Source organism: Heterocephalus glaber, unplaced genomic scaffold, assembly GCF_053883595.1.
Source record: "Heterocephalus glaber isolate CG9 unplaced genomic scaffold, H.glaber_assembly_v1.0 deba00000331, whole genome shotgun sequence".
In the NCBI taxonomy this organism is placed as follows: Eukaryota; Metazoa; Chordata; class Mammalia; order Rodentia; family Bathyergidae; genus Heterocephalus; species Heterocephalus glaber.
Genome location: NW_028258142.1, coordinates 18,829,196 through 18,855,651, shown reverse-complemented (window position 1 = coordinate 18,855,651; position 26,456 = coordinate 18,829,196). Strand labels below are relative to the sequence as shown.

The 26,456-nt window shown below is 35.6% G+C and overlaps 1 protein-coding gene across 2 annotated transcripts in view; it reads left to right on the top strand.

Moving 5' to 3' along the window:
• The window catches only part of Phlpp1 (PH domain and leucine rich repeat protein phosphatase 1), a 232,899-nt gene that overhangs the window by 183,629 nt on the left and 22,814 nt on the right, over positions 1-26,456 (top strand). For both annotated transcript variants that reach the window (XM_004858445.4, XM_021239231.2), the window contains exons 11-12: positions 10,163-10,363; positions 12,802-12,964. In XM_004858445.4, the coding sequence (XP_004858502.1) occupies positions 10,163-10,363; positions 12,802-12,964 (364 nt within the window). The remainder of the gene's footprint in view (positions 1-10,162; positions 10,364-12,801; positions 12,965-26,456) is intronic.

The window sequence follows — 26,456 nt, the reverse complement described above, 5'->3', positions numbered from 1 at the left end:
CAGGCAATCACCACCATGCCCAGCAACATGACAAATCCATTTTTAAGATAATAATGAAAAATAATAACCTTGCAGCTGAAAAACAAGACACATGAAATATGATGGACCATATATTGTAAGAAGTTGTGATTTTTGTCACAGGGTATGATTTGATTCTGTTGGGTAAACTGGCAGGTATTCTAATCTGGCTGTTACTGACCTGAATTTCTCATCTTACCTCTTCTTTTCTTTAAGTTGAAAATTTTCGTGATGGAAGTCCCGAAAGAGTTTAAGATAATTGGTTGTCATCAACAGATGGGTAGGAGAAGGAGTAGGTAATTCCCCATGGGTCACCAGAGTGGATGAGTCACTACCAGAAGTACTGCTATCCTTCTGTTCTTCCTGAAACTTGGCAGTGACTGACTGCCTATCCACCTAGCATCTGCACATGCATTTGATAGCCAGACAGCTTCTCCCAGTGGAATCAATCTGATTAACAAAGCCAAAATGGACACTTTGAAAGAAGAGCTATAGATCTCTGTTGTGGGTGGGGATCCAGGTCTGTTTTAGCCCCAACTGGAGCATTACCAAGTGTTTTCTGAAGCAGGAGTCAGGGGAGTAAATGTGCAAATGAGGGTCAACATAATTGCTCATTTGCATTTATTAAACATCCTTAGAGCATTAGTCACATTATAGACCATAAGTTATAGTGACTCAGACAGAATATGTATAAATATCAAAAGGGCAAAAAACAAAAAGAAAACTTAGACGAGTATGACTGATTGACCATGACATCCTGTGCCTTTTGGCAAAGATGGGTATTTCTGGCATTTTAAAGAGCTAAACTGCCTACACTTTTTTTTTTCTTTTAATGAAGAGAGTTGTCCTGTGAAATTCTGATGTTTTGAGAACCATGGTCAACTAAAACAGTATTTCTTTAGACATATCTTAAGATCCCTGTAGAAAAAGTATCAAACATCTAGATTCCTGGCTCTTCTTTCAGTTCTACTCACTGAGACATTAGAGGGATAGCCTGGGAACTAGCATGTTTAACAAGGCTTCCCCCATGATTCCAATGCAGTGGCCAAACACAAAGCCAAAGGTGATCATAGATGCTACTGGTGATGAATGAGTTTCTGTAAAAGAAGAATTTTAATACAGAAATTGGGTGTGTGTCTTGTGGTATCTCTGGATAGTAAATACAACTCATTTCTTCTTTTTATAGTGTTGTGTTTCTCAGATGTTTTAAAGTATTGGTTCTTTGGAAGGATTGTTATGTCAAAATCAGATGGCCAGCTTTTAAAACCTAGGAAATCAGCCAGGGGGGTTTATGGGGATGACAGTCTCTATTCTCTACCAAAATCTCTCCCAGTTCTGGGAAAGAAAAGAATAGAGCATTGGAGAGTGGCTAATAATACGATGTTGAAAGGGGTCGGGGTAGGGGCCTAGGAAAAACTGTAAGTTGTTAACTAGGACAACTTAAAAGGTTTAACCAGTGGTTCTAAGCACTGCTGAGATGAGATCAGCTGTGAACATTCAGCCTAAAAAGAGGCAAGTAATGGATTGTCATGAGCCACCTCTGATGGGAGTTGATTTGGTAATCCTTGCCACCACTCTCTGAGGCTCCCAAAGTGGATGGGATAGGAAGGTTTGCTCCACCGGCGGGGGAGGTGTGTCCCAGGAAAACACTAGAATACATTGCTATAGGGCTTTTGCACTGCAGTGATTCTCATCTTGGCCAGAGTTCTTTTAGACAGATTTTTGAGGCTTCATTCTGACCTACTTACTGAGAGCAACTGAAGGTTGAAGATGAGAATCTATTCTATTGAAAACTGTCTAGATGATTCTGAGGCATAGCCAGATTGTGAGCTACTGATCTCAGGCATATCTCTGAGAATTGTTGCTACTTTAGCAGCCTCAGAGAGTAATAGGCCCCGATCTTAATTCAGGAGGGATTAAAGTATAATAAGAAAAATAAGCACCAGATTCCAGCAAGCAATCTCACACACTTTTATTTCCCCTAAGTCTCACTCTGAGGCTGTGTGTCCAGCAAAAACAAAACAAGACAGACCATTAGGAAGAGAGAAGAAGGAAGCTGACAGTGATCCTTAATATCTGAAACTTAGGTAAAATTAAGTGCAATTTGAAGAGGTAGCATGCACAAAATTGTAACTCTTACAGGAAAATTGGTGGTTGGTTAAAGGGAAGAAAAATAAAAGGGAAAGAGGAAAACTAAAGATCATACAAGACAAAAGTGAATGAGAACATCATAGGACTCACAACCCTTCCCAAACAAGTCTCTTAGTGCATCTTGTCTTTGCTATACTGATAGCAGATGGCACCATTGATCTAAAATATTGTAAAAGAACCTGATACCATGAAAATAAACAAGGAAAAGATGAACATATCTAGTATTAACCCCTAAAATGAGAAAACAAAAAACAGCATACATCCATTATGGAATAATCTCCAAACTACTGTCAAACCAAAGAAAACTGTAAGTCATCCAAGCAGAATTCAATATACTCAGGTGACTGTTTGGGATATTAAAAGATTGAAAATATAAGAATAAAAATGGACAAGCAGTATGGAGTAGAGAGAGTGATAATTGGACTTAAAATGCAAAAGGATAGCAATTATCTCAGAAATGCATACCTCAATACAAGATGCCCAGGATGGGATAGAGTCGAACAGAACTTAAATAAGGGACATTAAAGAAAGGCAGAAAAATGAGATGAATGCAAATGAGTAAAAGAAGAAATAAAAAGATTAAAGGTAAAGTAATGGAAATGGAAGACAGACCAAAAAAAGTAACATTTGTATATGGGTCCTTAAAAAAAAAGGGACAGAACAGTGGAACTGAACTACTATTTAAAACTGCAATCCAGCCAAATTTTCTAGCAACAAACGATCTTAAAGTACATTTTAAAGAGACTAATGATTGGGTATCTGGAAAAACCCTAGAATGTTTGACTTTGAGATTTATTTTAGTAAGACTATTAATTCTGAAGATAGAACTCTTCCAGGCTCTCAGGGGAAAGATCAGACCATTTAAAAAGGCAATAGTTAGACTTCTCAAAAACATTATACAGTACAAAGCAAGGTAATACTGGAGCAGCATTTAAAAAAAATTCATCCAAGTATAGTCTGAGACTTTTATATCAAGTCAAATGTCCTTTAAGGTCTAAGTTATAGAAACATAAAAGAAAATGAGATAGAGAAGAACTTAGAAGTAATGGAAATGGAAGACAGATCAAAAGGAATAACATTTGCATATTCGTCCTTGAACAAAGATTAAAACAGTGGAACCAAGCTAGTATTTAAAACTGAAATACAAGAAATTTTTCTAGCAACAACAACAAAAACATCTTAAAGTTTAAAAACAAATCTGTTGGTAAGTCAAATAGTAAATGATTGCATAAAAATTCATAGAACTAAGATCATTTAATAAGGCATAAGTACAGAGTAGTCACTAGAACAAAAGTACAAACTTCCATAAATAGCAAAAAAAGAACTTAAAATCACACCCCCCCAAATATAAAGGTTCAATTCAAAAATGGGGATCTGAAATGAAAAGACATTTCTCAGACAAAGAAATAAAAGCAGCAAATAAACATATGAAAAAATGTTCAACATCACTGGTCATTCGAGAGATACAGATGAAAACAACACTGAGATTCCACCTCACCCCAGAAAGAATGGCTGCTATCAAGAAATCAACCAATAACAAATGCTGATGGGGTTGTGAGGAGAAAGGAACCCTTCTACATTGTTGGTGGGAGTGCAGACTGGTGCAACCACTGTGGAAATCAATATGGAGATACCTCAAAAAACTAGGATTAGAGGTCCCATTTGAGCCATCTCTTCTGCTGGGTATCTTCCCAAAAGAAATTAAAGAATCATACCACAGGGATATATGCACACTCATGTTTATAGTGGCACAGTTTATAATAGTTAAAGCTTGGAAACAGCCCATTTGCCCATCAACTGGAGACTGGATAAAGAAGATTTTTTTTTATATATAAAATGGAGTACTACTCAGCCATAAAGAATGAGAAACTAGAGACATTTATAGCTAAATGGATGCACATTGAGGCCATACTCTTAAGTGAAATAAATAGGACACACATGTATAAATACCAAATAGTTTCTCTGGTGTGAGAAACTAAAAGTGTAAATAAGGATCAAAATGTATAATAGATAATGTGAAATAGGAAGAAAAGATCTAAATGGGGTAAGGGAAGTGGCGGGGGGGTAGGTGAAAGGAAAGGGAAAGGAAAAAATATGAGAAAGGAAAAAATGGAAACAAAGTCTTTGTAAATAGGGAAAGGTGGAGGGGTTGAAGGGGGGAAGGGAATGGGGAAAAAATAAGAACCAAGATACATCATGTAAAGGTACAAATTCCCAATGATGAATATCATCGTATTGTATACCTAAAATGTGCTAATAAACTTAATGAATACAAAAATTAAAAATAAAAAATAAAATAGAGGTATCAAGATATTTCCTTACCGTATATACCAGTGCATATACCTTAATCCTAAAACCATTTTATTAATGGGAGAATCTCAGAGTGTTTCTAGTAAGGTAAGTAATAGGACAAAGGTGCACGTTATTTCTGTTGTTATTCATTCAGTATTATACTAGATGTGTTAGCCATGCAGTTAGACAAGAAAAAAATCGATGGAGGCATGATAGTTTTGCCATTAACGCGATAGTACACTCAATTTTAAGTATTTCAAAACACTAGAGAATTGCTGGTAAATGAACTCAGAAATATTAAAGGATAGGGTAAAAATTAATATGCATATGCTTTAACATACACAACCAGTAGCCATTAGAAAATGTTACTATGTTGGTAGCAAAATTCGCTTTTAAAATAGCATTAAGGATAGGAATAAAGTTAACAGTGTGCAAAAGCTGTATGGAGAAAATGTTAAAAGACCTGAAACCCACAAAATAAATTTTTACAAATGGGAAGATGTCCTCTGTTCTCAGATAGAACAACTTAATAAAATAACAGCTTTTTGTAAGTTACTTCTTTGTAAATTTAACACAATTCTCATATATCCACAAAGCTTTTATAATGGAATTATGCAAATTGAAGCCACAGTTCACATGGAAAAAAGAAATACACTATTTAGGAATATTCAGGAAAACACTGCAAAAGTGAAATACAAAGGAGAGCCAAACCTTACCAGACATTTAAACAGGTGTGATTTTGTTCTTTTGCTGAGAAGGTCTAGCAGCTGTGACACTCAATATCAGAGAATGTACCTTGTACCCAGAATCTGGTCTCTTAAGTACCAGAAAAGGAACCAGGCATCCTTGGAAACAAGATTAATCCTGGTCCTAAACCCAAGTAAATAAATACAAGATGAGCCTGGAAGTATGTCAAAAGATACACGCACCAATTTGATTATATCTGGGACAATTTGAAGAACAAATAAAAATGTGACTAATGAATTATATCCAGTAGAATAAAATAAATAGGGACATTCCTTACAGTATTATTCCAATTAATATAAACTAAGTAGATGGACTCGTGGAAATAGAAAAATCACCTTTTGGCAAACACCACAGAGATAATTATTGTAAGCAAAAATGCTAAATTAGTGGGTGAAAGTATGATGAGTCTCAAATGATCTCCTCACAAATTCATTAATTACAAAAGAAATTATAACTTTACAGTGGAGATACTTGGCAAGTACCACCAAGTGATCGAAGCTAATGTTACCAATAGTAAGATATTGGCATGATGCTTCTCCTGACATGCACTGAGAAAGGTACAACTTCTGTGGTCTTTTTGCCAAAAAAAAAAAAAAGTGACAAATCACAAAACAAACCTAAATTGAGTGACATTCTACAAAATAGTTGTCTGATACTCTTCAGAAGTGTCAAGATCATTTACAAAATACAAAACTGATGATAGGAGATTAAGGAAGCATGATAGTGAAAAGCAGAGTGTCTTGCATTGAACTTTGGACCAGATGAAGGATGTGAGTGGGATAATTGTTGCACATAAGATTAGATCCATAGACTATATTATTGTATCCATGTTAACTTAACCCTTAAAATTGTTGTTTTGAGTTCTTGTTCAGTGATGTATATCTGCGTAATTTTTGTTTCTTTGCTCTCTAGGTTTATGTAAAGTCTTTATTCACCGAAGTCAGATAGATTTTTCAGACCTTCCAAAAATAATGGTGATGTGAGTTTAGTTTGATTATGTCCACTTTTTCTTCACTTGTATTCCCCACTGTTAGGTGGTGGTGCTAGATAATAAATAATGTGGTCCTGTTTTCAAACTGATTAATGGAGTATAACATTAGTGAATTATAACCAGCATTTTAAAAAATTGTAGAAAATATCAGTATCAGGGAGTGAGTTTAAATACTGTTTTATATTCATTTCAGTTACACCAAATATATGTTGTGTGTGTACTGACTACTCATGTAACATGTATTATATAATCTTAATTATCATCATAAAAGTTGAAAAATGCTTGCTTCAAGAGCTATCACCCTTGTGAAGGGAGATGAAATTGTCTAACTTCAGGCAAGCAAAAATAAGAAATTTAGATAGTTTCATCTGACACTTCTGAAACATTTTGCAGAGCAAAACCAGGGAGTTGTCTAAAAGTGGAAGAGTTTTGTTCAGTTTAAACATTTAACCAGTTGTATTTTTAATAGACTGTAAGTCCTATAACTAATCTCCAGAAAAACTGTTTAAAAGCAGAATATCCAGTGTGTCTACCAGTAGTTAAATTCCTTATGTAGCAAATCTTATGCTGTTGCAAGCACAGATTCTGGCTGTAAAATTTAAGTATGTGTAGAAATTTCTGAAATACAAACTGACAAAAACGAACAACCTTGATGGGCCAAATGGATACAGTGCCAAGACAGAGAAGCAGACCAGTTGGCTCCAGAGGCAGGTAGAGAATTTGTGTTTCTGTTATTGAGGGCAAGTGCTCTTGGAACTGTATGTGTGTCTTTTCTTTATGACTTTTACATGTTCCTCTAAGAAAAAATTTTGAGTTCTTTGCTGTTGGTTACCTTGTGTAAGAATTGAGTTTGAACTCCTAAGCACACATGGACTTCACATGCACCAACAAAGTGCCCTGCTTGACCCCCAGGCTTTTGGGGGAAAAAAAGGGCCTATGAAACATCTCAGAAAAAGGCATTTCTTTCTTTTTTTAATGTTTGGATTTTGGACAGAAGTGCGATCTGGATTTTATTTCTGGCTTTGTTACTAGTTATCTGTTTAACCACTGCCAAGCAATTTGCCTTTCTCAACTTCAGTTTTGTCTTCTGTGAAGTATGAAGGGGTATCTGGGATGATGGGAAAATCAAATGAGATGGAAAATAGAAAAGAGCTGTAGGTTTTATAATGTACCTTATAAATGAAAAGAAAGCAATGATACTATTTTACTGCTTTTTCTCTAATTAGAAGAAGATTGCATACTGAGAAGGATTGATCCTTTAAACAGTCTCTTCCTTTTTTTTACAGTTATTACAAAAATCTGTAAGGGAGAAGTATAGGAATGTAGTTTTTCAACAGATTTGACGGTAGTTAGAGTGGAGTTATATAGCCCATTTATTGAGTAAACTGTTACTCAAACTGGAGAAAATTTGCATGTCCAAAGTAGTTGTTCATTCTGGTCCAAAGATGACACCTACACCATTAAATTTGTTTTCTGGTCAAATATGAGCTGGAAAAAGAATCTCAAGAGAAATGGATGTTGAATTTAATTTTCCTGAGACCATTATAATTGAAAATCTCTTTAGTCCAATTGCTTGCTCTTTGATCATTATCAAGGTGATTCAGGTAGACTTTATATAGTTCAGATGACATCCTTTGGAATTAGCCTACGTACGTTCAATTAACTTGTTTCATTTCCTGGAGGAGTCTGATTCCAGATTTCCCCCCCCCCCATTTAAGTTGTCTGTATATAAATCCCATAGCTATAGGGAAATTTTAAAAGCACGAGAAGATGTCTTTTTTTGGTACAGGAGATCGAATTCGGATCCTTGCGCTTTCGAGGCAGGGAGCGGAACCACAGAGCTAAATCCCCAGCCCCGAGAAGATGTCTTTTTAAAAATCATTTCTTCCCTTTATTCAGTTGCTGTGAGGATTTTTAAAAGTTTCTTTGGCAGATATCTAGATGAGCATTGACTTGCAGTGTTTATAAAACCACATTCTCGTTTTTAGCCTAAAAGTATGCAAACATTCTGAACTCATTTTTCTCTTTTTTCTTTTATGTGTCTTTAAATATTTCCTAGAAAATTGTATTTTAATGAGTTTGTCAGGTGTTTTCCCAGCTGACCCTAGTCCATGATACTCTAGGGCACAAGTGTATTTTTTACACTTTAATTTACTCAAAAAAATTTTTACACTGAAAAACTTCTTAACAGTATATTTAAGTCAAGTGGTATAAATGAGACTCATTGAAAAGCTTTAAAGAACTCTGGTGCTGAAACTGGTTTCCTTCTTTAGTTCAAAACCATTCAGAAAATGAATGACCTTTATTTTCTTCTCTGCCACACACAACTATAATTTCCCATGACTATTTATGGTCTGTACAACCGGTCTCTTAACTTCCCTTTAAGTCAACGGAATACTTGTTTAAGAAAATATTCTATTTTAAGGAAGCTGCTTTTCCACAAATAAGTCATAGATTTTGTGTGTGTAAGTGTGTAGGGGGATGCAAGATTGGTAACAGTCCTAAGAAAGACTCCTAATATAAAGCCTTTTATCCAAGATTAAAAATAACCATATCTGGTATTCCATATTTTTCTTTTTAAAGGAGAATTTTATTGTTTTCCTTTACCGTATGACAGAATAGGTCCAAATCCATGCCGAAAGTTTAAACCCAGATGATTTTGAACCAAGAGAATGTTGTGGTTCATTAACAGTGTAGATCCAGGTCAGGAGCCCTCTGTACTGAGCTCTCACCATTTCCCAATTGCTACATCTGCAGAGCTCGACATCCTTTGAGGCAGAAGGGTTATGCCTGACTCGTGAGCCATGGTACAGTCTGTTCTTCCCATTCCTTTAGAATTATTTGGAACCTGATCACAGCAAGGATTTTTATCCAGTCCCTAGCAATGTATTGTGTGTTCATCTGTGTCTCAGAATAATTGGAAGAATTGTTTAGTTTTTGACAGTTTTAGTTATTTTAGGTTTAAAACTATTCTTTGTGTTTTATCCATTGCTCACCCTGACATCTGGAAACTCTGGCAGCATTTATATTGTCTTTGTTTTATTTCAAATTTTATTGAAGTATAATATAAATACAGAAAAGTGGCCACATCTTAACTGTAGTACCTGATTTTCTCAAAGTGAACACATTTGTGTAACCATGCTTTCTTTTGAATCCTCCCTTCCTCCTTACCTAAGAATACCACCACCCTCACTTCTAGTACCATAGATTAGTCTTTGACTTCCTACTTTGTAGTGATGGAGTCATGCATCTCTGTTGTATCTGGCTTCTTTCACCATTATATTTGTGAGATTCATTCTGTTGATGTTATACTATTGCTTATAGTTCTTCATCTCATTGCTACATAGTATTGTGTTACTACAGAACAGGTTACCTCATACAGTTATGACTATATGGCAGTAAAAGTAGTTTGGCTGTCTTACTGAAAAGGACTTAGTTACTATGTGGTTTAGTTGTATTGTGATATAATACCTAATTGTATTACTCTAAGAGCCCCTTTATTTATTTTATTTATTTTTTTGTACCAGGGATCGAACTTGGGTCCTTGTGCTTGTGGGGCAGGCAGCGGAACCACTAAGCTAAATCTCCAGCCCTTCCCTTTATTTTTTTAAAGTCCCTTTTTTTCCCTCTTTCTTAAGTCAGATCATTAACCTTGCCTTGCTGCTTTTCTTTTCACTCCCTACCGTTACAAAAATAATCAATTTTCTCTTACTTTTGTGCTTCCATAAAAATGGATTTATGTCTCTTTGCATTTAATACATATATTGTGTTCATCATAGATAGTGAGTCAGGAATCCATATACCTGCTAAGTTGAATTCTTTGAAGCCAATACTTGTCTTTTCATTTATGTTTATAAACCCATCTTCTGATATGCCTGGTACTTATCAGTTTCTAAGTTTGTGCAGGCCTCTAAACTAGAACTCTGGTTTATCAATGAGTTTTATTGCATTTTGTCATTATAGCCTGAGATTCCTGAATGCATCTGCAAACAAACTGGAAACCCTTCCTCCAGCTACACTTTCTGAAGAGACAAACAGTATCTTACAAGAGTTGTATTTGACAAATAACAACCTCACAGATAAATGTGTGCCCTTATTAACAGGACACCCCCATCTGAAGATCCTTCACATGGCCTATAACCGACTTCAGAGTTTTCCAGCAAGGTAAGGGCAGGTTGTAAAGTGATGTTCTTCTTGTATTTCTACAAATGTACTCATAGAAAGGAGAAAGGTAAAAGCTGAAATGTTTATTTCAAGAAATGTAAAGCTTGTTTGCTTATTCCCCTCACATTTACAGTTGTCTTTTATACAAGGTACAATCAGCATAACTCTAAAGAGAAGTGTATTGGTTTTTCTAATATGAATGTATTCGACGACATAGCCACTAGAATGTTCTTAAGATTTTGAAATGAGGTATATTGTTTAGTAGGTAAATATTTTTCCTATTGCTTCTCTTCAGCCAAATTGATTAAAAAATTATATTATTTTGGTGTGGGAGAATTGGAATGTAACCTAGGAACCTAAAAGTTCTTGACTAAATACTAGCTTTTGTATTAATGCTTATAGTATAAAAAGCAGTGGGATCTGGGGAATATAGCTCAGTGGTTGGGCACTGGCCTAGGAGGCACAAAGCCTTCAGTTCTATCCCCAGAACAAAAAACAAAATAAAGTGATGGTATCCTCTCCCACTGTAGAAACTATGTGACTACAAATCATGACTCTCAGAAGATTTCATTTTTAATTTTTAAGTTTTGGGGAGCAGTAGCATGGTGTCTACTTCTGAGTGGATCAACACACTGAGCCTGCTGTGAGGATATACTGTTTCCATTTCATCGGCATTTATCCACCTAATAAGTTAGGACTCGGAACACATACCCACATAAGAAGAAGCAAACATTAGCCCTTCTAGAATTCTGCTGGTAACTGGAGTTTAACATAAGGACCAAGTCAAAATACTGCTAGCATAACCTCCCTGTGCTGCCAGTAGGGCCACCAGTCTGTTTCAAGACCTTGCAGGAGGATGAAGCCCCAGATATGTGGTGACTTCAGATTTGCTTTGTTTATGGTAGTATTTTTTTCCATTCACTTGATATTGATAGTTAAACTGTTTGTTACTTCTATATACTTTTACTTTATTATGGACTGCAGAGATAATATTTTGGAAAAAATATAATAGTTGCATAACAATTATATATTTGAAAGGGTTCATGGTCCTATTTAAGACAGCAACTTTAGAAAAACCTGCAAAAGAAGTGATCATTAGCTCTCATTCTGAGGCTATTTCCCTAGTGACTCAATCACCCTACCTGAAGAACAAGTTTTTTTATGTGCTTTGTAAAAATTCATTTTGCTATGATTTCTCTCACCCTGGAGGTTGTGATTTGGTGCATTGATCTCCTAGAAGACCTGAGCTTCTCAAGAGCCAAGACTGTGGCTTTTTATCTCCTTCAGCTTCATTTGTCATCTGAGGTCTGGCCTATAACAGACATTCAGCAAATGGTTATGAACATGCCCCCTTTATCAAGCCATTGTTGGTCCACCTTCCATTTTCAGAAATGGAAATCTTTGACATTTCCTTTCTTGGGCCTAATCTGTGAATCTTTGATTATTTTTCCCTGTTACCCATTGTTATCTCCACATTTCTCTCAAAATATGAGGCTATCATATTCAAATAATATGAAGTCAGGCTATCATAGATGAATTATTTGAATGCCTGTGTATGGGAAGTTTATGATATCAGAAGATCTGATTTCATAAGATAAAAATGTATTTCCTAGACATATTTTTAAGATAAGCAAATGTGATAACCTTCAATATTTGAGAGGTGACAGAAAAAGAAAATTCTTCTTGCTAATTTTTGTCAGAGTGTGTTATGATAATTGAAATCACAACAAGCAGAAAGGATTCCAGTAACTGTATCCTAAATGACTCAGATTATAAATGAGTTACATTAACTGGGAGTCCTGTATTTAGAGTTTCTCATCACCAAGGGTAGAAAGAAGATCTGAGGAGTAGAAGCTTATATGGTGATTTGGGCACTGCCAGGAGGCCAAGAAGTATTCCAAGTGGCTTTCAACATGCCCCTGTGCCTCACCATCACCTTGTAATCATCTGGGATGTCAGAGTGGTTTGGGGTGTGAGGTTTGAGGAGGAAAGCATATCTTAATAGGAGCTACTGCTCTATTCTTTGCATCCCCTTGAGCTTTCAGTACCAAAAGCAAGAAATCATGTTCTCAAAGTAAGCTGTCTTAAATCAGTTATACTGTATTAATGCCTGCCATTGATTTAAGTAGGATTTTCATTGGAGTTCAGATTAAACTACATAACAAACTGATTGTTGCCATGATAACATACACAAATTTTTAGGTAGAAAAAATTGTTGTCAGTTTGATGAGTTGAAGTAAAGTTTTTGTTCTATAATAGGAAAGGAGATAATACTTCGATACTCAAAAACTGGTAAAAAATATTATTTTTTAAAACGACTACTACAAGTCAGTCTTTAAAGTCTACTTTGATTCTGATTTTCTTATTGTGCATGTGTCTTTAGCTTGCCTTACAATAATTTTGTAAATTCTTCTTTTGTGAATTTTTCTCTTTTTTAGTAAAATGGCAAAACTGGAGGAACTTGAAGAAATTGATATCAGTGGGAATAAACTGAAAGCCATCCCAACAACGATCATGAATTGCAGGCGCATGCACACTGTGATTGCTCACTCCAATTCCATTGAAGTCTTTCCTGAAGTTATGCAGCTCCCAGAAATCAAGGTATATGGGTTGATTTCATAAACTGTGGGTTTTAAGTCAGCAGAGAGTGGATTTCCTTAATTCATCCATTCAACATATTTGTACCTTTGTTGCATTTAACTCAGATTGAAGACTCCCAATAGCCTTTGATCCAAAGGACTACATTGCTGAGTTAGCAGAATTCTAAGCCAAAACTGAACTGGATGTTTGGAAAATTGTACTCCTGGGCTGTTGGAATGATATGAGGATAGCTATATAGCCAACATGTGCTCTTTTTCTTGTCTAATAGTTCATTTCTCACTTCCTTCCAGAGTTGTTATGAGTCAAATGATGAGTCAGGTGTGAAAGCAGTTTCAAAAGATTAATAGTACCACTGCCCATCCCAACTCACCTAATTAAAGAGCACAAAAGCCAGTCAGTGATAATTCTTTATATAGATTGCTGTTACCAAACATTTTTTTCAACTGAATGAAATGGACACAGTAGATATTACTCCCATTTTATAGATGAGAACACTGAGGTGCTGAAAAAATAAAATGATTTGTGTAAATGAGGCCAGCGAATTGGCAGCAAAGGCAGCCTGCAATTCCCAATTCCTGACTTAAGATAGACTTATAGAATGAAACAAGCTCACTAGAACAAAAGCTGTTTCACAAGTTTGTACATAATACAGTTCTCCATTTCTATTTTATTGTTTCTAATTATCTATTTTATGCTTCATAAAAATTAGTGGATATGGACTTGCAGCATATTCTAATCACTTAACAAGGATTAAAAGTAATAGCTGTTTTAGCCATTCTTCACTCTTTAGGTACTCTGAGTTTTAATTTTATTTATATTTTAATTTTATATAATTTTAAGAAATTATATATACCTATGAATATACTTTAAATAGCATGTTTCATCATTGCAGAGCCTATATATTTATTTGGTTAAAGTATATACCAGCCATTTTCTAAGTGTGCACATGTGTCTGTTTTAAGCTATGAAGAGTTTTGCTTTGGGCCTTAAAAGCACTATCACCTTATGCGTCACCATTGGCAGTTTAGAGTGTTTAGTAAACTTCCAGAAAGACTGTACTTTTAATTTCACAGAGTTGAAGAGCCGGGTTCTTTCAGACTTGGATTCTTGCTGAAAATTACCTCAGTGCTCTGTTTCTTCATTCAAAATGAGGAAAAGAATCAAATGTCCTCTAAAAGACTGTTACGATGAAATGAAATGATACATGTAAAAATGGTACATGTTTTGAAGTAGGAATGGCACATAGGTAGAACTCTAAATGTTAGCTACTTTTTAAAACTTATTTTTCTTTTTAAAAATTTTTATTAGTACATGTATTTAGTAGGTTATATTTGCATTCATCATGGGGAATCGTTACATGTACGTAATACATCTTACTACTTTGTATGTACCCTCTCACTCTCCTCCCTCACCATCTCTTGGTACATTTCCCATTTGCAAAAGACCAGTCTCCCTGTTTCCTATTGTCTGTCTTTTATTTTGCTCTTCATTTATATTTTGGGTTTCTCATATGAGAGAAACCATGGCAATATTGAAGCTTGTATATCTGATTTACTTCATTTAACATTATGGTCTCAAGGTGCATCCATTTTCGTACAAGTGACTCAAGTTTAACCTTCTTATAGCAGAGTGGTACTCCATTGTGTATAAATACCACATTTTCTTTATCCATTTATCTGTTGATGGACATATAGACCACTTCCAAGATTTAGCTATTATGAATTGTGCTGCTATAAACATGGGTATGCATGTGTTACTGTAATATGATGTCTTTAATTCTTTGGGGAAGATACCTAGAAGGGGAATAGCTGGGTTGAATGGAATTGCTTTTTTTTTTTCCTCCAGGAATCTCCATAGTGATTCCCATAATGGTTTTACAACTTAGTTTACACTCCCACCAACAATGAAGAATTCTATTTTCCCACAGCCTCTTCAGCATTTATTATTACTTTATTTCTTGATGATAGCCATTCTTTTTGGAGTAACGTGGAATCTCAGCGTTGTTTTAATTTGCATTTCTCAGATGGCCAGAGATGTTGAACATTTTTTTATGTATTTATTGGCCCTTTGTACTTCTGAGAAATGTCTGTTCATCTCAGTTGTCAATTTTTGATTATTTTATTTTGGTGAGGTCTAATTTTTTTTAGTTCTTTAAATATTCTAGATATTAGTCCTCTGGGGAGTAGCTGGCAAAAATATTTTCCTATTGTGTAGGCCGTCCCTGTACTTCGTTGGTTGTTTCCTTTGCTGTGCGGAAGCTTTTTAATTTGTTGTGATCCCATGTGTTGATTCTTGGTATTATTTCTTGTGAAGTTGGGGTTCAGAATGTTCAGAATGTCCTTACCTATATCTGTATTTTCAAGAGTTTTACCTATTCATCTTCCAGTAGATTAAGTATTTCTGTTTTAAGTTAGAATTTTAAATTTTAATTTAGTACATGGTGAGAGATAGGGGCTTAGATTCAATCTCATGCATGTGGATAGCAAGTTTTCCTAGCACCATTTGTTAAAGATGCTGTCTTTCCCCCAGTTCCTCGGGGATTGTTAAACTGGTCTCCATACACTGATGAGGTGATACACCATCCCAGCAAAGTGTAACAGAGATTCCAGAGTAACCTCCTGTTTGCTGGTTAGTTTCTGTACTTGGCTTTTTAATGTTTTTTAATGGAGGCTTTTTTAAAAAAGTATATGGGTTAAATTAGATAGCATGTGTGAAACCCTAGGTTCACTCTTCAGCACAAAAGAAACGGACCAAAACAAGACAAATAGCCATTTAAATGTTTCATATTTTGACTGTATTTAACAAAATCTAGATGTATAAAAGCTAAACCTCTCCTAATGTTGCTTAGGTCCCTGGATTCTAGAATCAGTGCCTTCTATTTCTGTTGAATTCTTTCCCCTATTGTCTTCTTTTTGTACCAAACTTACAGCTCCTTTTAAAATGTTACTTCTAGCCAGGTATAATAGTGCATACATGTAATCCTAGCTACTTGGGAGGCTGGGGGAAGAGGATTACAAGTTCAAGGACAGCCCAGGCAACTTAGCAAGATTTCTTAAAATAAGAAAAAAAAAGGGGGCTTTATCACTTTAGCTCAGTGATAAAGAACCCCTGGGTTCAATCCTAGTAACTAACACACACACACACACACACACACACACACACACACACACACACACACAAAGTTCTGGCATTTTAAAATGATTTCCATTCTTTTATCCCTTGATTCCACCTCCCCTCCCTAGCTACTATATCATAGCATATTCCATATTTTTCAGTTCTAATCCTTCCATTACCCATAAATGTAGGGGGTTTTTTGTTGAGCTTTTGGGAAGTAATATCAGTTATTCTTCATGTATAAAAACAAACTCTTTTATCCCTTTTTATTGGAAAAGCATTAGTTGTCTTGTTTTAGAACTCTGAACTGGTATTTTAGTGTGTCATTTGAGAATATTTAAGTTGCAGTATAATTGTTTGCAAACATTTAACTTTTCAAAAGAAAATTCCTAGTAAAAATAGTCTATTTTGAATGATAAATATAATTACAGAAGTCTTCATTGCAAAATGAGCCCTAAAGTATATTTTAAATGTTGAGTGAATAGTTTTATTTCTAGGAGGATATATTCCAGCCTATATTAAATAGTTAATTTTAATGTATTATTGAGTTAATACCCCTAAATGTTATTTATATTGCTTCTAGAAAATAAAGTACAATAATTGTTAGTTGTAAAGTATCTCATCAATATACTGTATTAAGATCATTGCAATTACAAAAACAGCAGGTAACGTTTAAAATGATAAGATCATGGTGCATTTAACCAGCTAGTTCTCTCCAAGCAGTATTATCTTTTCAGACATTAAAGGAAAATGTTTATTCACAGCTTTGTTACCAAAACTTTCAAACCAATTATTTAAAAGGACAAACAAATCTCTATGCTAAAATATATATGTTAAAATGATTTTAAAACATTTGAAAAAGTAGGCCATTATTCATGTATTTCTAAAACAAAGATTGTAGGAACCTTCTAATCTGAGCTAACATTTAGCTCTGGTCTTTCTTTCCCATTTTGGTACATCCAGTGAAATCTGTTAAGTGATCCTTTGGTGCTGTTTTCTAACTGGACAGGGAGGTCATGAAATTTGTTAGTAAGAAAAATATGTTTTCAGAATTTCGTGGTGAGTTCAGATAGACCCAAAGTTACAGTACTTTTATTCCTTAGTATTTGTCTTTGTTTTCTTTTTTTTTGAAGCAAAACATTTATTGGTACAATTTAAATATACATAATGATAACACTCATCATAGGAAATTGTTCAGCACTTTTAAATTGATGTTCTAAACCCCATACCACCAGTCCTGTCTCCTTGGAACAGATTGCACTATGTTACTGTTCTAAAGTAGATGAGGCTCGAAGGTTTAGCTCAGTGGTAGGGCATTGCCTGGTTCAGTCCCTAACACTAGAAAAATAAATAAATAAAACAGACAGATCTCCTTCTGAATAATGATTAGCTCACAATCAGCTATTGAAGAACACATGATCCAAATCCTCACTTAAGTAAGACTTAGCTTGGTTGGACCTGGAACTGAGTCCACACCTAGGGGCACTAATGACTGGCCAGCCCCAGAGGCTGAGATGGCTGTGGATATGATATTTGATTCCTTCATCGGGGTCCTCCACTACACTGCAGAAGCAACATTGATGATGTAGTAGTTTTACCACAAAACCCAAGCAAGTTTAGGATTTCTAATTGTAAATTACTGTAATCCTTTTCAAGTATATTTTAAGCAGTGGAAACATTTTGAAAACAATTAGTGGAATTAAGATTTAAACACTGTATGAGCAATTTCTTTGTGTCAAATTTCTGTATTCCTATGGCTTCTCTACTGAATGAACGCCACCTTTTAAAACATTGCCCATTCACTTCAGAAAGCTACTTTTACAATTGTGCTCTGCAGTTAATAGACAACTTGCTTATGTTGGGTGAGTTCATCTCTAGAATCTGTTTTACCCTAACTAGATAATAAAGTGTGAAATTTTTTTCTTTTTTTTTTTTGGAGTATGAAATATTTTTAATATGTTAGACTTTTGAGGATACAATGATTGTAGGAAGTTGAAAAGATAAACAGGCCTTCTGAATACAGATAATCTCAGAAAGGAAAACAAAATCCCAGAGTCAGCAGATAGGGCAAACTTGGCTCAGTTAGACCCAAGGCAGGTATATTTGTTGTTCTTATCCCTAAAGTCCAATGAAAGAGAGAATGTCAGCATTGGTTTAAAGACGTATAGAACTTGGGGAAATGGCTGGGTCAGAATGGAAGAAGAAAAAGGATTAATTCTTTGGAAGTAGGATAATGGAAATGAAGACAGGTCTGGGAGAAGTTAGATATCCGTTGGGTAGAGAAGTTGACCTACTAGACAAAATTAGCTAGACATCTGTAACGCACATCTAAAAACCAGAATCCAGGAGCAGAAATCATGGTCCTAGATTCTGGTTAGAGAGTAGTCTTTTTTTCTTTCCCCCAGTACCGGGAATCAAACTCAGGACCTTGTACTTGCGAGACAGGTGTAGCACCACAGAGCTAAATTCCCAGCCCATATTGTAGTCTTTTAGGAAATTTTCTGACAATCAGGGAGTCTAGTGTCATAAACAATTTTAAGAAATAATGATATAAAGAAATCACCCAGTTTATATAGGATTTATTTTCCTAAAGTCAGATTTTCAAATAATTTAGTTTTAATATTTCCAGAACTTAATTTCAAGAAGGAATAGAATATTGTTTGGTATAAAAAGATTTTTTGAAAAGAAAACTCTGCTCCAGTTGTCATTTTTATCAGTTCAAATTCTTGTAAGATTGCTTTAATCTAACATCTAATTGAGAAAAATTACAGACATGGTGTATGGAAATTTGTAAGGAAGGCTTTATAGAAGATTAAGATCTTCTTTTGTATCTCCCTTTAAGGTGAGAAAGCATAAGCATTAATATCAATTTCTGAATAATTACATATAAATACAATTGTATATAGAAAAATAGTACTATACTTTGGCTTGTGTGTTTCTGGTAAAAGGCAGGTTCAGATAGACTCAGTCAGGTTATAAATATCACACAGTAATGATTAATTCACCCAGCCTTCTACAGCATCAGCAATAAATAGTAGTTTACAAGAATTTGACTAAAAGTTATATATTAAAGAGTAATGTGTGTGTGGAAATCTATTTTAGTATTAAGCTAAAATATTGTAGTTCTTTTATAACAAAGAGAGGTGGTAGCCTGCTTCTCTGGGAAACGCAATCTATAATTCATCATTTGGTCCCTCTGTGTCTCCAGCCTTACCTGCTGTTCTAAGTAAACCCTCACCAGCTGCTCAGGAATTTTCTTGAGCCAGCATGCGTAGCTCCTTCTAGTCTTTCCTGACATGCCTTTTTGCTCTCCTTAGATCCTCTAGCATGCCTTTCTTTAACTTTGATTCTGCACAAGAATCCCTTCCTCTGGAAAGGCCTCTCTGGGGTCTCACTAGATGCCTTGTTTTGTCACAGCCTATACACACTTATGCTATACTATTTGTCTTGGGAGTAGAAGGTTGTATTGTTTGTTTCCCTCACTAGCTTGGGTGTCCTCAAGGGCAGGGATTTGTCTGCCATCTCTGTATATCCTTGATGTCTGGCTTATTGCCTGCTAATTTTTAGGTGCTTAATACATGCTATTTTGAATGAATATTTGGATTTCTTTGCCTCTTATGAATTGAAAATGAAAAAATTAGCAATCCTATTTTGTGGAGAAATATGTTATACATCACTTCTTACCTTGCAAGGGCTGGGGAATGAAGAGTATGATCAGAAGTTGCATTTTTGGAACTGTCAACACTGTTAAGTGAATGTGATGGACGAGGTATCATGTGAAGAAGGAAGGAGGCAAAGTGTTATAGACTCTCTAGGAGCCAGTAGGTGAAGGTGCTGTTTCATGGCAGTACAGGCAGTTATTTGGTAGAGGATACATAATATACTGCTATGATAATTGATACACAATTTCGCATATTTCATTTTTGAGAAAGCCATATCTTAATTACTTTCTCATTGCTGGGACAGAGTACTCAACACACATAAGTTAGAGGAAAGGTTTATTGTAGCTCACAGTTTGTAGAAGTTTCCATCCATAGTCAGCTGGTTCCAACACAGGGCAGCATGGCAGAGGGGAATCGAAGAGGAGAAACAGTTCATAGCATGGCACGCAGGAGGCACCTAGGCTTCCTTCTTGTTTTCCTTTTATATTCCATCCAAGCTATTGGTTGGTGCCACCCACACCCAGAACTGTGCACCATTCAGTGCACTAATCTAGTACCAAACACCCATGATCTAAAAGCCCCCCCTATAAGCACATGAGGCTTTGGGGGGGCATCTAGGTGTAAGGCATAATAAAGCATAATAAAGAAATGCTCTATAGCTTGTATGAGTTACTCTTAAACCTTACTTCAAATTGTATTCCTTTTTTTTTAAGATAACACTGATTATTTTTGTGTGCTTTTATCTAAATATATTCTTAGAAATTCTTCCTCCAAATCATGACTTCTTTCTCACCTATGAGTTATCTTAGTTTTTTTAAGTGTTGAATAATTCTGTTCGGGGTATTCTTATCAGAATTTCAATCACAGCAAAGTGATTTTTGTTAGCTGTGTTCTGGAATTGGCTTGGGAAAGGTGACTTTCTATTAGTCATGTTTGGCCAGATTTAACATTTCTATTTAACAGCATGTTTTACAGACAAGTTGTGGGGCATTAAACATAGAGGCACAGACATTAACAGCATAGAATGTATTGGTACTCTTTTTATCAGGTATTTTATTTATCAGGTATTTTCTGCTTTTTTTGTTGATGTTGTTTTGGTTTGTTTTTTATTAGTATCCATTACACTTGTTCAGCCACCAAGTATTTGTTGAATACCTCAACTAGTCAACTGATATTAAAGATTATTAAAAGAACATGAAATACAGATTGAGCATCAACATTGTGCTTAAAAAGTTTTAGATCTTTGAGCATTTCAGATTTTGAGTTTTCAGTTTAGTGATTCTTGACCAGAGAATTCTATGCAAATACTTTTAAAATCTGACACTCTTCCCCCCCCCATTAACTTTATTGGTACATATTAGGTATAAAATACAGTTACATTCATCATTGGGATCTTGTACCATTACATGAGTCTCTTGGTTCTTATTTTTTTTCCCCTTCCCTTGCCCTCCCTTCACCCCCTCCACCCTTCCCTATTTGCAAAGACCTTGTTTCCATTTTTTTCCTCTTCTCATATTGTTTCCTTTCCCTTTTTCCCCTTCTCCTACCCCTCCCAATTCCCCTGCTCTTTTAGACCTTTTCTTCCTGTTACACAATATCAGTTATACATTTTTTAAATTACAATATTAAGATCTAGGAGACATTACCACAGATTTTACAGAATTTAAAAGGATATAGAAAGCATATTACAAAAATCTGTTTTGAAATAAATTTGACAACTTCTAAGAAGTACCTTGGAAGACAAATTAATGAAAAAACTAACTCTGGAGGAAATATAAAATTTGAATAACACCTATTAAAGAAAGTATATTCCTAGCTTGAAAACCTACCTATATGACAATAGCAGGCTCATAAACATTTTAACTGATTAATTACATCAAACAATTAAAGCAGAAAAAAGAAGGAACACTTCTCCCCTCATTTTAGGAACTCAACATTATGCTAATCCTAAAACTGGATAAAGATAATAGAAGAAAAAAGTATGAACATAGATAGAAATTTGTTTAACAAAACAAACTATTAGACTTCAGATCTGTCAGGATGTGGAAAGTGGTTTTGTTATAGGGATGGCAGTGTTGGTTCAGCATTGGACGATCCACCCCCAAAAGTCATCATTTTAACAGAGGAAAGGAAAAAGCCATATGATCCTGTCAGTAGTTGGAGAAAAAGTATTGGACTAAATTCTACAGCTGTTCATGGTAAAAGCTAGCAGGAGCCTAGAAGTAGAACAGAAACTTCTCAACAGATTAGACATGTACTCCATACTTCCAGCGAGAACACCTTATATGAATGGAGAAGATACAATGCTTTCTCCTTAAGGTGGGGAACAAGGGCAGATATGCTTACTCTTCATCTGTCCATTAAACTTTGAAATCTAGTCCCCACCAAAATAGTCTGGCAATAAAATGACACAACTAGGATAGGATTGGCACGGCAGAAGCAAAATCTTTATATGTAGATGAAATGATCATCTACAGAGAAAATACTAAGAAATCTCTAGGAGCCCCTAGAACTTGTACTTGAATTTAGCAGGATTAGAAAACACAAGGTATGTAAAAAAATTCAGGTCTGTGTATACTTGCTATAAATGAAGAATTGGATATTGAAATTTAAAAGTTATGTAGGAGTACAAAGGACCTAGAAAAGTTAAAAACAAAAACAAAAACAGTATTGGAAGACATTTAGTACCTAATTTTAAGACTTCTTCTAACGCTACAGTAATAGGCAGTGTTGGTGGAAGGAAAGACATATAGATCATTTGAATAAAACAGACAATCTAGAAATAGAACCACACATATATGGTCCACTGAGTTTTGGAAGATTATTTAACATTAGCATTTTATAGAATATAAACTCAATTCAAGAGCCGAGGAAGAGATAGTGTTTGCAGCAAATGGCACTGGAACACCTGGTATCCGTATATAAAAAGTTAACTTCAACCCTTTATTTCCATAAATGAAAATAATTTAAAGGGATCTATGAACCTAAATAAGAAAGCCTAAAAGTATGAAACTTTAAGAAGAAATTATAAGGGAAAATATTTATGAATTCAGGGTAGGCAAGAACTGCCTAGGATACAAAAGACATGATGTATAAAAGAAAAAAATTGATAAATTAGATTCCATCAAAATTTAAAACTTTAAATGACATCATTAAAATGAAAAGTAGTCCTTAAACAGACCATATTTACAATGCATATAACCTATGACCAGAATATATAAAGAATTCTTAGAGCTCATTAATAGACAACCCAATTAAAATGTAGATGTAAGAAGATAATAAAGAGCCAGTGTAGCACAAGGAATGGTGTGCAACTCTAGAATCAGAAAAATACTAATCAGTACAGTAATAAGATTGAATTATACACTCATTAGGGAGATGAAGTTAAAAGTTTTAAAAGCCTTGTCATGGCTTTTTCTTTTTGTTGAATTCTCCCCCTTTGCGTTTAATTTGTCACGCCCGATGGATTCATTCTGCTGGGTTTCCTGGGGTTGTGATCTTCATTGTCTTTTCCTAGGGTATTGTCTAAAATTTTTGGAGTGCCGGTTTGGTATTCATGAAGTTCCTGAGGTGCTCTTTATCATGAAAGTATCTTATTTCCCCATCAATTTTGAAAGATAGTTTTGCAGGGTACATCAATCTGGGTTGGAGGCTGTTTTCCTTTAGGACTTGGAATACATCACTCCAAGCTCTTCTTGCCTTGAGGGTTTGCATTGAGAAGTCTGCTGTGATTCTGATTGGCTTTCCTTTGTATGTGATTTGTTTCTTTTCTCTCACTGATTGTAGAATTTTGTTCTTCTGTTGGATTTGTGGAATCCTAACTATTATATGCCTATGTGTAGATTTTTTTTGGTCAAGGCTATTTGGAGTCCTATATGCCTCACTTATCTGTATGTCATGTTCTTTCCCCCTGCTTGGGAAGTTATCTGCCATCACTTTTGTGAACAGTTTTTTTATGTCATCTGCACTCTCTCCTCTTTTCTTCATTGACTCCAATCAGTCTTATGTTATTCTTTGCATCGTGTAGCAACTGCTGGATTGATTTCTCATGTTCCCTTACAATTTTTCAGCAATTTTTCTTTTCCTGGTCACTAATTGCAATTTTATCTTCTATATATGTGAAATTCTATCCTCACATTGGTTCATTCTGCTGTGCAGACTTTCGATGGAGTTTTTAATCTCTTGGAAATCTGTTTGTATCTGTTTTATGGATTCCATTTGTTTCCTATGTTGGGATTCCATCATGTTCCTCAGATCCTCATTTTTTTATCTGTGTCCTCTCTAGATTTATTAATCATGTCATGCACCATGAGCAAAATCTTTGCTGTTATCTGAGTAATTATTTCTGATTTCATTTTTCCTAGATCCTCTTTTGTTGCCAGTTCAGAGAGTCCAGGTGGTTGAGTATCAGATTGTTCCATCCCGTTTCCCTTTGGGGTTGCGGTAGGTGATGTGGAAGTCTGTTTTTGAGGCTTGTTAATGTGTCTTCTCATATCCACGGCGGGGGTGGGAGGAGAGGGTGCTTCTGGTGCCCACGCGGCTCACCTTCTCTGCCCTAGGAGCTTGGAATGGCAGCGGGGGAGCTTCCTTCCGGGTTCTGGGACCAGCTCAGCTTCTCTGCCCTAGGAGCCTGGGATGGAGGTGGGGAGCTTCCTCCCGGGTGCTGGGACCGGCTCACCTTCGCTGCCCTCGGAGCCTGGGATGACAGCAGGGGAGCTTCCTTCCGGGTGCTGGGACCGGCTGAGCATCTCTGCCCTAGGAGCCTGGGATGGCAGCCAGGGAGCTTCCTTCCAGGTGCTGGGACTGGCTCACCTTCTCTGCCGTAGGAGCCCGGGATGGCAGCAGGGAGCTTCCTTCCGGGTGCTGGGACCGGCTGAGCTTCTCTGCCCTAGGAGCCTGGGATGGAGGCAGAGAGCTTCCTTCCAGGTGCTGGGACCAGCTCACCTTCTCTGCCCTAAGAGCCTGGGATGGAGGTGGGGAGCTTCCTTCCGGGTCATCTGAAACTCTTTTTGTCCCAAACATTTTAGAAAAGAAAGTCTCAACCTGTATTGTAGTACTTGTGGGTCCTCACTATGTTATTACCAGTAGGGCAGCACCACATAATTTTTATGGACAAGCTTCCTTCAGTGTACAGAAATAGAAAAAGATGCTTCTATGCTTACCTTCCATTAGTGAAAATACTAGTTGAAATCTAATGCAGCAATGAATAATGACATATAATCCTAGCATTCTGGGAGGCTGAGATAGGAGAATTGTGAGTTCAAGCCAAGTGTGGGCAGTGTAGCAAGACCTTGTCTCAAAACAAGAGATAGGCTGGATATATAGCTCAGTGTGAAGGCCCTGGGTTCAGTGCCCAGTAGCACCAAAAAAAAAAAAGAAAAGAAAAAGAAAAAGAAATAATCAATGGCATTTAAAATGTATAGGGCATATTGTAATACTTTTTACCCTAAGCTGAACTTTACCTAAGTGCTCTTGCCTGAATTCTCATTCTAGAAGGCTTAATTACCGACTTCATAAGACTTTCATTTGTTTAATCAACAAATAATTGCCTACCACATACCAGACAGTTGTTTATTCATTCTTTTTTATCCTTTTTCATTTTATGAAAAAAACAATCTCATAAGAAAACAGAGAACAATAATGGTTAATACACTGTGTATCATAATCTTAAAAGTAGTTACTCAGAGTACATAGACAAAAAAGGCTCTCTCATGCAAAGAAGAAACAGATAATACCACAAAACTTTTCTTTCAATGAACTATGAGAAACTTGTAGTACAAACGAAAAAAATTAGCTTACTTAGTGTTCATTCTTTCATTGAAAGCATTTGTGAAGCATCTAGTCTTTCCAGTGCACTGTGGTTAGGACATAAGGGAGGAAAATACAGTCCCTGCCTTCCAGAAGGTCATAGTCTAGTAGAAGAAATAAATATGCACATTACTGTAACAAAGGACCTCTGATGAAAACAGAAGTTAGCCAGGCATGGTGGCATACACCTATAATCCCAGCACCCGGCAGCCTGAAACAGGAAGAGCCCAAGTTCCATCCCAGCCTGCACTACATAGTGAGATCCTATCTCAAATACATACATATATACATTCCAGAAGCTGTAGTAGAGTTGATATTATGTTGAATCTTAAAAGGAATAATTTTCTTTCTTAAAAATTTTATTAGTACACATTTGCAGTACATAATTATTACATTCACTGGGGGAATTGGTACATGTACTTAACACATCTCAACTCCACCTTTTATTTGTCCAGCATCAGGTTCATTTATTTATAAGTCCTTATAAAGTTAATTATCATACATACAAATTAACAACCAGACTAATAGCCAAAAACATATAAAACACATAAGACAATTATATTAAATCAAGGTGCACATTTAGATACATTGTCCATTGTGGATTAGAATAACTTTTTTTCTGCCTCTCTTTTTTCCTATTATTGGTATCTTACATTGCACTTTGTATATTGAGTTTCTTGTTTAATAGAAACACAATATTTAAACTTGTATGTCTGATTTACTTCACTTAACATTATGATCTCAAGGTACATCCATTTTTCTTCAAATGATTCAAGTTTATCATTCTTTATGGCAAACCAGTATTCCATTGTGTATAAATACCACATTTTCTTCATCCATTCGTCTGCTGACATACATAGAGGCATCTTCCAAGGTTTAGCTACTGTGAATTGTGCTGCTATAAACGT